We start from the raw sequence: 14015 nt of genomic DNA on the forward strand, positions 1-14015 counted from the left end.
AGGACAATGCTCCAAATTCTCAACGTGGCTTAGAACGGCCTGTGTTAACTGCCCCCATCTCCCACCAGCCCCAACCTCATCTCTCATGATGCAGTCCATTACTCTCTGCCCCTCAGCCACAGAGGGCTCACTTCCATTCCTCTGACTCGCAGTGCTCCCTTCAGCCATGGAGTCTCTGCAATTTACCTCAGCCTGGACTCTCTGGATAGCCCACTCTAGACCATGCTCTTTCTCAAGAGCTTACTTAGAGAACACTTATAATTGCTTTATATCTCAGTTCAATAGTTGTTTTCATAATAAACTATCTTGATGTCTTTGACTGCAATCAAAGCCCCCTTTTACACATTCTTCCTCATAGCAGTTTTCAGAATTTTAATTTTACATTTTCTGCCATTATGCGGTTTATGACTATATGCTCCAAGGACAGGCTCTGTATTATTTTTGCTTACAGTAGTGTCACCAAAACATGGTGCTGTCCATACTATAGATATTAAAATATAGAGCCATTGGCTCATAGGTCAAAAACTTATTTGTAAAGTAAATTATATTTTGAGGAAGATAAATTTTAACATGTTGTTCAATTTATAAAATCACAGTAAAAACAATTTGAAAAATCAGAGCAATAAATTTAATGCTGAAATTCAAAGTCATTGATATTCCTTAGAATTGCAAAATGACTATAAAATGACTGTACATGTAATGCTTTTCCAAGCATAGTGGGGCCATATTAGGCATTCAAATGTTTACTAAAGTAGAAAAGATCTGGATTTTATAATCTAAATCTTATAATCCAGATCTTTACTAACTTAGTAAATATGTGAAAATCATAAGATCTAGATCAAGGCTGGGCACAGTGGCTAATGCCTAGTAATCGCAGCACTTTGGGAGGCTGAGGCAGAAGGATTTCTTGAGCCCAACAGTTTGAGGCCAGCCTGGGCAACATGCTGAAACCCTGTCTCTATAAAAAATAGAATAATTAGCCAGGCGTACTGGCACATGCTTGTAATCCCAAATACTTAGGAGGCTGAGTTGGGAGGATCACTTGAGCCCAGAAGGTTCAAAAGGCTGCAGTGAGTCATGCTCATGCCAGTGCATTCCAGTCTGGGCATCCGAGTAATATTTCTTTATATTTTATTTTATATTTATATTTTACATTTATAAAAAAAAAAGAACGAGATCAGTTGTCTCCAAGATGGAGTACCCTTACTGCAAAGGTTTCTGAAAGAATATAATAAAACTTCTAATTAAACATTTTAAAAACTCATTTGCTTTGTAAATATGTGTATATGTGGATGTGTATATATATAGTTATGTATATGTACACATAGGTAAACACCGTATAATGTCTGTTAAGTATATATATGATATATATAATATATATAACAATATATATGAATACATAGTGAGGAGGAAAGAGGGAAAATGAGTAGTTAGCTATTTTTACTAGAGGAAATATTCAATCAAAAATCCAGAAACCTCTGATCTAGTTGAAAATCTCATACTCTGTCAGTTCCTTAAACCTTCTACGATACTTCTGAGCTGGATGGTAACTTGAACATAAGTATCTGGCTCTGTTCTTTCTCCCTACCTCCACCCTGCTGATTACCTGTTACAAAAACTAACAAAACAGAACAGAGAAAATACTGCAACAAAACTGGAAACCAAAGAAGCACCAAAGTCCTTAGACCAGCAACCTGGAGGAATTTCTACTAGAAATAGTCTGCGCATGGCCAGATCAAAGGCAGGCTAACTGAATCTCTGTATGTGTGGGAATAGCCTGTCTGGCAAGAAGAAACTTCAGCAACAAACACACACCACCCTCTCATTAAATGAGGCAGTCAGATGGTATATGTGGATCCTAATCAGTAACTCCAAGAAACACACCAAGTACTAAAGGCCATATACTAAGCTGGGTTCCAAGTAGTAGCACAGAATTACTTTATTTGTAATAAAAATTACCTTATCCACACGTGTGCACACAAGCACACACACAACTCCAACTAACTCCTGGCTATCACAGCAAACACAGAAAACAAAAACAGAGGCAAAGTCTCCCAGTGTGATCCTCTACCACTGGTTTCTTCTTCATTTTGTTAATCTACAAATGAATCAAATGAAGCTACAGTAAATTTAAACTTTCCCCTTCCCTGTCACTTTGTCAATTCCTAAATCATCTGGGAAAAAAACCATACAATCTGCAGCAGAACTCATCTCAACTTCTATCTGTACAAGCCCAGTTATTTTTGAGAACGACCAAGGGTCATGGGATGTGAAAGAAGATATCACAGTCCAAAAGCAGGTTGTACATTGAAGATCGGTGCATGTATCTTCCTATGAAGTTGTTATTGCAGTGAACAGGAAAAAAGATATTTCCTGTAACTTACTATCAAAATAATTCACATTTCCTTGTATTTATGGAAGCAGGAATTACAGTTACAAGAAGACACACGTATCTACGCAACAAAAAAAAGAAAAAGAAAAAGAAAAAGAAACTTACAATGATGGCAGTCAACAAGATTTTAAGTACTGCGAAAACAAAGTCAGCACATGGAAGACCAGGTCATGTAATTTTACCGTATCTCAGAGGAAAAGAATAAACAGATAAAAAATGATCAGAAACAAGGCTGGAGACACATAGGCTGATCTAGGAAATTCAACACACTAATAAAAGAAATTATAAGGAGAAGATGATAAATGAGGGGGAAAAAATCAAAGAAATGATCAGGGAGAAGGGAAACTTACCCAAATCTACAGATCAAAGAGGCACATGAAAAATCAGAAAATGATGGGAAATAAATAAATAAATAAAACCTCACACCTGAATGTATCCTGATAAAATTCTTATATTTCAAAGATAAAAAGAAAAAAGATCTACCAGCCTCTAGGCAGCAAAGAGACAGACTAGGTTATCTGTACAATTGTGGTAAAGAAATTACAAACCAAGAATCTTATACTTAGTGTGATGTATGAGAAAACAGAAATTGTGTGATGTATGAGAAAACAGAAATTGTGCTTGAGATGCTATGATTATTAATATCCTATACCAAAGCAAGTTGTAAAAAGGGCCACCATGCAGAAATTTAAACTAGGTGGTAAAGAACTACAATTCAGGGCATAAAAGAGCTGAGTGTTATTAAATGTTAAGAAAAACTTAAGAGGAAGATTTTTTTTTAAGAGGAAAGAATGCTATACCTACTCAGGTATTTCCCCCTTGACTTCAAGTCCAAAGTCACCTGCAGAAGGGGCAATGCAGTAGATTGTGTCTAATGCCACCAGGAGGACAAGGAAGAGGCTGTTTAGCTGCTTTGACAGTGAAGCCAGAGGAAATTTCTGTTATGTTGGGACCTGCTCACCTCCCTAGCTTTGTCTGGGCATAGACCAGAGGAGGACCACACACAGGAGTGAGCCAGGCTCAAGTCTCTAGGTAAGCCATCAGTTCGTAGTGGGCTTCTAATATTCCAGGGGGTTCATTTGAAATTAGACTATTATTTAGTATGGGAAAAATTTACTAATTTGTAACTGTGTCTGATTATTTTGATTGGCCACAGGATAACTTATTCTATAAGAATACCCTAAGACATGAAGACTTGCCTAGGATTTCTTCTAGGGGAAAGGGAAGAACCTTCCCCATTAAAAATTAAAAGGGGCAGTTGATGACAAAATTTTTCAAGTTAAGATTATACCTAATAAATCCTCTTTGCCCAACATATTTGTTATCCCCAGCCAGAGTCAAAATATAAGAAGTCAACAGAAGTAGTTCTCAGAAACAAAAAGTTTAGAAAGTCCACTAACACCTTCTCTTCCTGAAAGTTTACTCAAAACACTCTAGCCAAATGCGAGATTAATTAGATTTAAAATTCAGTAAGAAAACTGTAGTATACAAGATCCAGTGCTGAGCAACAAAATAATTTGAATAATAAAATTCAAATCTAAATAATAGTATTACAGCAACAAAACAGAATTTAAATGTTTCATGTCCTTAAAAGAAATATAAGGTAGTATGTAATAATCTGTCTGTAACAACAAACTGTAAACAACGTAACTATCCATGATTAAGCCGGCCTCAATATATCACAACAGACCTACATGTGCTTACATAACTACCTCTCCCAGGTAAATTTTTAAGTAAAATAAAAAGGTATAGAAAAATATAATATGATGCTATTTAAACATAAATATATAGAATTTTTCTAAATTTTAAACCATAAACTAGTGGTTTCTATGAGAAGGCTTTTTAACCATGTTCAAATTTTATATTCTTTAAACCTTAAAGACAAAAATTAATCTAAAATAAATGAACTTGCTATTTACTCTCACACTAATAAAGGAAAAAAAACAGCAAAAATCTCCACGTTGGGGCTCCATGAATATTCATAAAATGCATAGAACTTTAGGCTCTTTTTATCTGCAAAACATTTGTATTGTTCAATTCTATTAAAAGTGAAGTTTTATTAAGAAAAATCTAATGTGTATGATTTTAATAACAATAAACTAAAAGTATGTTTAAAAATGCATTTTTTTTCCTTTATCTTCTGAACTTGATGACTTGGATTTCAAAATGGATTCCTTACTCAAATGTCAGAGAATAATACTAGCACAGAAGAAATTGCTATAATGGAACAGTCATGAACTTTTAAACCTAGACTTCTGTTCAACTGTCTTAGTTATCTTCATCTGTAACATGGAAATAAGAAGATCTATTTTCCAAGAATTATACCACATGGCACTTTGTAATGGGAAAATACTCAGAAGCTGGTATTATTATTAAAAGAGTAAAGAAGTGAGTAATAAACATAAAAATCTCCAAGGCTTTCGTGGGAGAGGTTTCTCTTCAATATAATCACACCCATGCTATATATAAGCCAAAGTCACAGAAGCCTAAGAGGTCCTGGTTAGCTCTGGTTCCACTTTATCACAAGAGAATCAAGAAATCAGTTCAGAACCCATGGTACCACAGAGAAGAGTGCAGTAGAACTAGGTAGTATAATGGCAGCAAATTGCCTGTGCGCTGTCTCATGAAAAGAAGAGATCCAGGCAGGGTGCAGTGGCTCATACCTGTAATCACAGCACTTTGGGAGGCGGAGGCGAGAGGATCTGTCAAGCCCAGGAGTTCAAGACCACCTGGCCAAGATTAAAATTAAAAGAAAGAAGAGAGCCAACATCCTCATAATGTGCACAGCAGACACCACAATTAACAGGAACAATTACAGGGGAGAAATACTCGTTGCAACAACTTACAAAATCTGGCCCCTGAGCATACTCAACCCAGCTTGCCAGGGCCTCCTCCAACATATCCTATACGTATAGAGAACTTCAATCTATGAACACAGTCACAGAAAATCAAAGGCAACATGTGATACTTTTCCTTATTTATATGCTTATTTAATAATTTTTTATCAATTATAATTTCCTACTGCTTTTAGCATAGATACTGAATATCAAACTAAAAAGAATGAGTGTATGTTTTCATCTAATGACAAGTTTGATCAACTTTTGAAAACACAGCAGGATCCTTTTGTCAAATAATCAAGTTATTAACAGAATATCAACATATGAAATGGGAAAAATAGAAATTCAGTCTATTCCTTGTCACTGTAATGCCTATAGTGAAACCCTGTGGATGTAGGAGTCCACAGAACACAATGTGTAAAACAAGAACCTTGTAACAAAATATTTTTAAGTTACAAAATAACACTTCATCAAAATAGTAAGAAATAATTTCTTAATCTCATCACTTCAACAACCACAAAATAAAAACAGATTATACTTCTAATAGCTGCTGTCCAAACAAAAATCAAACAAACAGACAAAGACTGCAGTTGTGAAAATGCAACTAAATGTGAAGAACCTTGCTGCAAATATCTCAAAAGTCCACAAGATGGTGATATTTAGTAAAAAATTAATACATGATCAAAAGCATTGCATGATATTCTTCAGGAATTTAAAATGCTTGTATCTTTGTAGTAAAAGAATGTTCGCTAAAAATTAAAAATCAGAATACTGATGAGAGTGAAGTCAAGTGATTTTATTGAAAGCAAGAAAACATTTCAGAGAAAAGATTCTTCCACCTTTGCATCAACAATTTCCTTCATCACTGACCTTGCCTAAGAGGAATTATATTTGAGATTCCACTTGTACAAGAAGGAAGATAATGACAAATTTAGAGGGAAGTTATCATGAGACCCTTCAAATATGTAATCATTTTAGACCCTGTAAATAATTAATATCGGCTTAATTATTAAACTGCTAACAGGTATTTTCAATAAAACACTCATTCGATTTTCCTGAACATCACACAAGAGAATTTTCCTTATCCCAACTTTGTAAGTGAAGAAACTGAATCAGGAAGTTTGATATGTAGTAAAATACAGAATTATAAGATTCGGCAATTCCACTCCTAAGTATACACCCAAGAAAAATGAAAACATATACCTACTTAAAAGCTTGTACATAAACGTTCACAGCAGCATTATTCATAATAGCCAAAAAGTAGAAACAATCCAAATGTCCATCAATTGATGAATGGGTAAAAAAAAATATGGCATATCCATATAAAGGAATATTATTCAGCAATAAAGGGAAATGAAGACTGATACATGCTACAACACAGATGAAACTTGAAAGCATTATGCTAAGTGAAAGGAGTCAGTCACAAAGAACCACGTCTTGTATGATTCCATTCACATGAAATATCCAGAATAGGCAAATCCATAGAGACAGGAAGTAGACTGGTGGCTGCCTAGAACTGGGAGAATGGGGGAGAAAGTGAATGCTAAGGGGTACTGAAAATGTTTTTAGGGTACTGAAAATGTTTTACAATTCATCGTGGTAATGAATGCACAACTCTGAATATACTAAAAGCTATTGTACTGTACATTTTAAATGGGTGAATTGTATGGTATCTGAATTATATTTCAATCAAGTTGATTTTTTAAAAAGCTTTCTAATTGATTAATATAGATAACAGGAGAAAAAAGAGTAAATTCGCTATGCTTTCAATTTGTAATTCAGCATCAGATATGGATTTAGACTCCGTAACTATTCCTTCTCTCTTTCACTTTCCCCCAAAACAAAAAAAAATGTACAGTAATTCATTCACATTGTATGGTAAAATGAAGATACATAGAGAAAGCTCATTTCAGGCATATAGCCAGATGAGGTGGCAAGCATAATTTGATCTTTAGCATAGATTTGAAGAGATGAACAGGTGTAGGCAGGAGTTTCACAGAACCAAACCCAAGAAGACTCATGGAGCTACAATGTGGACTTAAAGGGAGAGATAAAGGATTCCTTTATTTTTTAAAATAGTGGTAGGAAAACACACAATATTTACCATCTTACCCATTTTGAATAGTACAATTCAGTAGTGTTAAGTATATTCACATTATTATGCAACAGGTCTCCAGAATTTTTTCATCTTGCAGAACTGCAGAAGTATACCCATTGAACAACTCCTCATTTATCCCTCTTCCCAGTCCCTGGGAGCCACTATTCTAGTTTCTGTTTCTATAAGTCTATTTTAGGTACTTCATGTAAGTGAAATCCTACCGTATTTGCCTTTTTGTGACTTATTTCACTTAGCATAATGTCCTCAAGGTTTTTCAGTGTTGAAGCATGTGATAAGACTTCCTTCTTTTTAAAGACTGAATAACATTCTATTGGAGATATATATATATATATATCACGTTTTGTTTATCCATTCATAGATATTTGGGTTGCTTCCATGTCATGGTGATTGTGAATAATATTGCTATGAACAAGGACTCTTCTATCTTAATATCCTACTTTCTCACTATTATTAAGCATAAACAAATACCTATTAAGATATATCAGCATTCCCTCAAGATGTCTTTCAAAGAATATGAACATATGTTTGGAAGAATAAAGACCTCACAATTACAAAAGTTTAGTAAACACTAAGGTAAAACAGATAAACAGGTTTCTCTATTGCAGGACTTCTCGTGTGTGTGTGTGTGTGTGTGTGTGTGTGTGTGTGTGTCTTTTTTTAGAGACAAGATCTCATTCTGTTGGCCAGGCTGGAGTGCAATGGTGCAATCATAGCTCACTACAGCCTTGAACTCCTAGACTCAAGGAATCCTCCCGCCTTGGCTTCCCAAGTAGCTGGGACTATAGGCAGACACCATCGTTCCCAGCAATTTTTTTTTTTTTTTCAGAGATAGGATCTGCCTGTGTTGGGATTACAGGCATGAGCCACCAGCTCATTGAAGACACCCAGTTGTCTTCAATTTTTCTATGTGCACTGTGAATTCATAGGAGACTATACTATAGGCAGTTTTCCTCTAAACTTATTTGATCAGGCAGTTTTGATGCAGGGTCTCTTGAATTTCTGTTTCAGGCTGCAGTCTGGGGAGTCCAGTATCAACTGAACACTGAAATTAAAGTTGGACTCTTTTGTACACTGCCTTGAATAGCCATATGTTTAAAACACATTGATGTTAGAATGATAACAATGATGGCTTGATCTAATTAAAAGAAGCTAGATTTTTTTTTCCATTCTTATATACCCTTAGGGCTGAAAGGAGCTCCGGCCATAAAGCCAACAAGAACAGTATCATTTTGCTGATTAAAAAAAAAATGCAGGCATCCCTAATTCATATTGCAGTACTCTAAAGGTACTGGACATCTGGTCTCTACCTCTGGAGTATCTGCAAGGAAAGTATAATAAGTGTAATATTAATGTAATAACTTCATTACAACCAGAAATTAGATATATCAGGAATTATTCAAGAAAGAAGTCTCCCCTTCTGAACTGAGACTAGTAAAGCTTATATCCAATGCCCTTATTTTACTTCCACAAAATAATAAAAAGGGTAATTGTAAAAAGAGCCTCAAGTCACCTAAAAAGCTTAAGCTTTTTTTAGTACAGAGGTATTTTTTTAGTAGAGAGTTAACTGTAGCTCTCAAAACTAAGTAAACTAGGAGAATGCAATTCTCAACCATGAAAATTAACAAAGGTATTGTTAAATGTGTAACTTACTGCTATAATTTGGTCTCCAATTTGGATTCTGCCATCATGCTCAACAGCACTGCTTTTTGTAATGCTCTTTACAAAGATTCCTGAAGGTTCTAAGATTAGAAATAGGTTATTTTTCACAATTTTCAAAGCACATTCAAAGAATATCCATCTTCAATTCTCCAAATATAAAGCTCTAATTTAGAATAAATATGTATCATCTAGTAGAAACATAGGCTAAAGAATAAAATAATTGTTTTGTCTGTCTTAAATACAATATAAGAGTCGCCTACACTAAATTATTCCTAAGGAAGTTTTCAACCAGTTTATCCAACAGTGTGAAACATGTAATATCAACTCAATATTCTGTAAGAGATATCAGAGGTAACTGCCAAGTTTAAAAGAATATTTAATGTTTAAAATTACCCAATTTTTTATCTCCAATGTAACCAGCAATGGTAATTCCTAATCCTTGGACATTTTTAGTGAGTTCTACATCAAATGTCTCACTTTCTTCACCTTTCTGAGTAGAAGCATCAACCTAAAATAAAATCAATAAATATACAGTGAAATAAATATGTAAAAAGAAAGCCATGGGCCTACTTTAATTCTCTAGCAGAGAATTATAATAGAGATGATACCTTTAATCCTGAACACAGGGATAGGCATCATCATATTTTTTCTCAGAAAGGGATGTTAGGAATAAGATTGAACCTTCCCTTATCAGAGAATACATTATTGTTTGCATATACTAAATTTTAAATCAAACAGTTTTTTTTTTAGCAAACTCTATTTTCAGAGATGGCTCATCTTAATTTCTGAAGAAGTTAGGACGCAGTATAGCTGAAAAACTAATGTTATGAATTCAGATCAACAAGTTAAATCTAGCTTTGCCACTTAATCTAGAAAGAAAATATCACTTTTGTCAACTGTCTATCAGGAAAAGAATAACAACAACTAGACAAGCTACCATTTATTGAGCAGTTTGTGTGTAACTCAGAATTAAGACTTTACATGTCTTAATTCATTATTCCTCATAATTCCTCATAATTCAGCATCCTGAATGATAGCTGAAAGTGGGTTTCTCAGATGTCAGCCTTCTCTAATAGAATTGTTACTAATTCTATGTTGGACAAAAGAGCAAGTCTCCCTAAAATTAAGCACTAGTTAATTGGTACAATATATCATCGATAGGCTATTGGTACTATGTATTAGTATGGTGTCAGCAGATGCTACAGAGAACTGTAGGAAGGGCACAACAAAATCAAAGCTATATAGTCTAATGGACAGTCAGGTTGGGGCTAGCTGATGTTTTCTAATTTCTTTAAACAAACTCTGACAGTCCACTTAAATGAGATATAATTTTACAGTAAAGTTTGATTTATTTTTTTCATTGCACATAATTATCTGTGCAAACTTAGCAAAAGTTTAAAGTTTAGATAATTACAAGAAAATGACAGGATGAAATCTGCTTCAATTGAAACAAATGTGTTTTCTATTTTTAATAAGACTTATGCGAGTGCTATTTTAGAGAGTGGCAATTTGACTATCGAATGGTTTTAAAAGGGGCACAAGCTTCAGAAATGATGATATGCACAGAACAGATATTTTTCTAAGCTTTCAATTATATCAAGTGGTTTTCGGTATTGCATTCATTTATATATCGCTGAATAAAATGTTTTGTTTACCACAAAAGAATGCCATTTAAACACTTTCATAAACAAGCTTTCTTTACTTCTTTCTCTTTGCAAAAAATAGCAACCAAATTCAATTCCTAAAAACAACAGAATCATGGAAATTACAAGTGTTCTAATAAAGTTTTAAAGGGCTTGTGGAGGAGGTTAGGATATTAAAAAAGAATTTGTAGCAACTGCTTAGAAAAAACTTCAATAGAACAAAACAGATTTTTTTACATCTATGGGAAAAGAATATAGGACTTGTATTTACTATAAGGCTTACCTAGAAACTGGGTGTAATTCTCTTCTTAAATATTTAAGAGATTTCTGGATAAATTATTTTGTTAATATTTATCTTCTGTAGTCTGGTGACCTATAAATCTGCTGATATACCCACTGCTTTCCAATAATTTCAAAATTTTCTAGCTTTTTCCATATCAAGTTAAGGACAAGGATGGAATACTATGCATATGAATAGAGCTTTTGTTATAACACCAAAAGAATAACTTTTGTTTAAAAGTATATAACTGGGTCAGAATAATGACTACTTATTACAAATCTGATAATAGTTCTAAGACATACTTTATTTTTTTTTTTGTTTTGTTTTGTTTTGTTTTTGAGATGGAGTCTCGCTCTGTCGCCCAGACTGGAGTGCAGTGGCCGGATCTCAGCTCACTGCAAGCTCCGCCTCCCGGGTTTACGCCATTCTCCTGCCTCAGCCTCCCGAGTAGCTGGGACTACAGGCGCCCGCCACCTCGCCCGGCTAGTTTTTTGTATTTTTAGTAGAGACGGGGTTTCACCGTATTAGCCAGGATGGTCTCGATCTCCTGACCTCGTGATCCACCCGTCTCGGCCTCCCAAAGTGCTGGGATTACAGGCTTGAGCCACCGCGCCCGGCCAAGACATACTTTAAAACAATAACACTAAAAGGTTTTAGTAAGCCTTTTTCATGCCCACCAAGCCTGCCCTCACTCCTCAACCTCCACACATTCAAAACAAAAACAAAAATACTAATGGAAAGTTGATGAAAGAGAATGATTAGAACTATGACCCACCTTACAGAGAGTCTTCTAACTGAGAAAAAGACAGAATTAAACATTTTAGATATCAGTACCAAATAATTTTTAAACTTTTATCCATACTTTTAAACATTATCCTCACAAATGTGCTGCTTACATAAAAATGTAAAATAATCTAGCATTTTTAAACAACCTATTTTTCATTTTACACATTATTCCTGATTAATAAAATATTATTAGTGCTAAAGCATCCCTACATTTGAATTTCATTACATTATTTAGCACTAATATATGAACATTAGTAAGTCTAGTTTCTAAATAAACATCACTGTCGTCATCTAAGTGCTATTTCTCTGACTTTCACATTAACTATTCTTAACTACTTACCCGCAACTCTGGCGTTGAAGTTGGGGATGAGGAGAGGGTGATGCCCAAAGCAGTGGGTGCTGTATGTTCTTCTATGGCACCTCTTGCAATCATCAACTTAACTCTATTTCCACATTGCCTAAGGACTTGTGCTACTTGCTCACTGCTCATTCCTGCTAGATCTGTGTCACCAATCTTTAGAATGTGGTCTCCACTGCATAAACGCCCATGCTGAGTAAAACAATATTGAATAATTAGACTCTTATTATTTTAACTGCATCAGAAAAATAGCAAATGAGGAGAGGGGATTAATTTTTTAAAAAGCAATAATATGAGTTACCAAACAGGACATAAAACACACGGTTATAATATGAACTGTCTTTTGAAACATCCTAGCATCATTCGGTGTGATGCAATAAATGAAATCTACAAATATTCTTTAAATCAATAGTTCATATCAACTTTCCATTTTGACTTCTACCTACCAAGAGTTCATACGAACTTTTCACTTTGATTTCTACCCAAATGCCTTTTTGTGAATTTTTTGGAGGGAAAGAAAAAAATGCCATTAAGCAAAGTTGTATATAAGTCACTATGCAAATATATATTACCTAAAATATGGTATAAACCACAAGAAAGCATTATATTAATATCACAACTTTCTGCCTGGCTATTTCTATTATAAATGTCCCAAAAGAACTCATGTGCAGGTGAAATACTTGTGTAGTGAAAATTCTGAAAGATGTGAGGAGTGAAAAGCAGTCTATGAGCCTCCATACACATGCAGTCCATTAACTTTCTGCAATGATGGAACTCTTCTGCACTACTCAATACAACAGCTATGGAGTTCTTGAAATGTGGCTAGTCCAACTGAGAAACTGAACTTGTAATTTCATTTAATTTTAATTAACTTAAATTTTAATTTTAAAGGTGATATGCAGACGGCTACAGTATTGAAGAGTGCAGCTCCATACTGAAGATAAAGCATGTAAATATCACATGCTAGTCAACTAGAGACATTTCATTTGATGCTGCTAGATGCTAGCTAATGTTTAAAAGGAAGAAAAATTTGCATACTATTATATTACTGTTAATACCCCTACTGACAAGGTTGTCATTAAACAGGGATTTCATTTATGAATACAGGAAATATTTGATGAACTGGACTTCCTAGTTTAAGTTCAGACACACATGTATGAACAACCACTTTATTTTTTAAAAAGTTATAATCAAGGCAAAACTTACTTAAACCAGTAAGCCTTATCAAATTAAAATATAAATCATAACAAATGTGTTAAATCTTTTCTCACATATATTGCAACAATATCACATATCATAAATGATAATGCCTCAATAAACTACTTAAGTGATAAAAACAGGCTGTGTTTCATATACAAAGACGATACCAGTGACCCATCACTAAAGCAACAAGTTGATTTTTTTTGCCTGAATAATAAAGTATATTTTCCCATAATACCTTGTGACTACAAAACAGCTGACTAGGTTTATAAATATGAATTATGACTATAAAATAGTAGCTACCTTCACAATTATCAAATCCATAACCTTGGCTTTAGTCTGAGGTTCAAAAGTGTTAAGTCCATTGTCTAAAACTATAATTTAAGATTAATGTCCCTTTTCAAAGGTATTCCTCCCCTAGGTCTAAGACAACACTTCAGGGACACTCAATAAAACTAAAGATTCTAACTCAATTTCTTTGGCATCATCTAAGGCCAAAGTTTCTTCTCTATAACAAAAAAAAATGTAAAAGATGTACTCATATTATTTGATAAAATAGCATAAAAGATCTATTGATGTAGCCTACCTGATCAGCTACTCCTCCAGGCAGAATGGTTTTTACTATCACACCAGTTGCTTTTCCTCCTATGATGCCAAATCCCAAACCAGATCCATCATTCACCAATTCAATAGTTTCCACGTGTTGCCAGTGAACCTACAAACAAAGCTCATATATGAATT

General features: G+C 34.3%; 1 protein-coding gene across 9 annotated transcripts in view; it reads right to left on the reverse strand.

Moving 5' to 3' along the window:
• Positions 1 to 14015, reverse strand: part of MPDZ (multiple PDZ domain crumbs cell polarity complex component) — a 174462-nt gene that overhangs the window by 102958 nt on the left and 57489 nt on the right. For all 9 annotated transcript variants that reach the window (XM_031654225.1, XM_031654232.1, XM_031654226.1 and 6 more), the window contains 4 exons: positions 13861 to 13989; positions 12057 to 12266; positions 9401 to 9515; positions 8999 to 9087 (listed from right to left, as the gene is read on the reverse strand). In XM_031654225.1, the coding sequence (XP_031510085.1) occupies positions 8999 to 9087; positions 9401 to 9515; positions 12057 to 12266; positions 13861 to 13989 (543 nt within the window). The remainder of the gene's footprint in view (positions 1 to 8998; positions 9088 to 9400; positions 9516 to 12056; positions 12267 to 13860; positions 13990 to 14015) is intronic.

Source organism: Papio anubis, chromosome 13 (assembly GCF_008728515.1).
Source record: "Papio anubis isolate 15944 chromosome 13, Panubis1.0, whole genome shotgun sequence".
In the NCBI taxonomy this organism is placed as follows: Eukaryota; Metazoa; Chordata; class Mammalia; order Primates; family Cercopithecidae; genus Papio; species Papio anubis.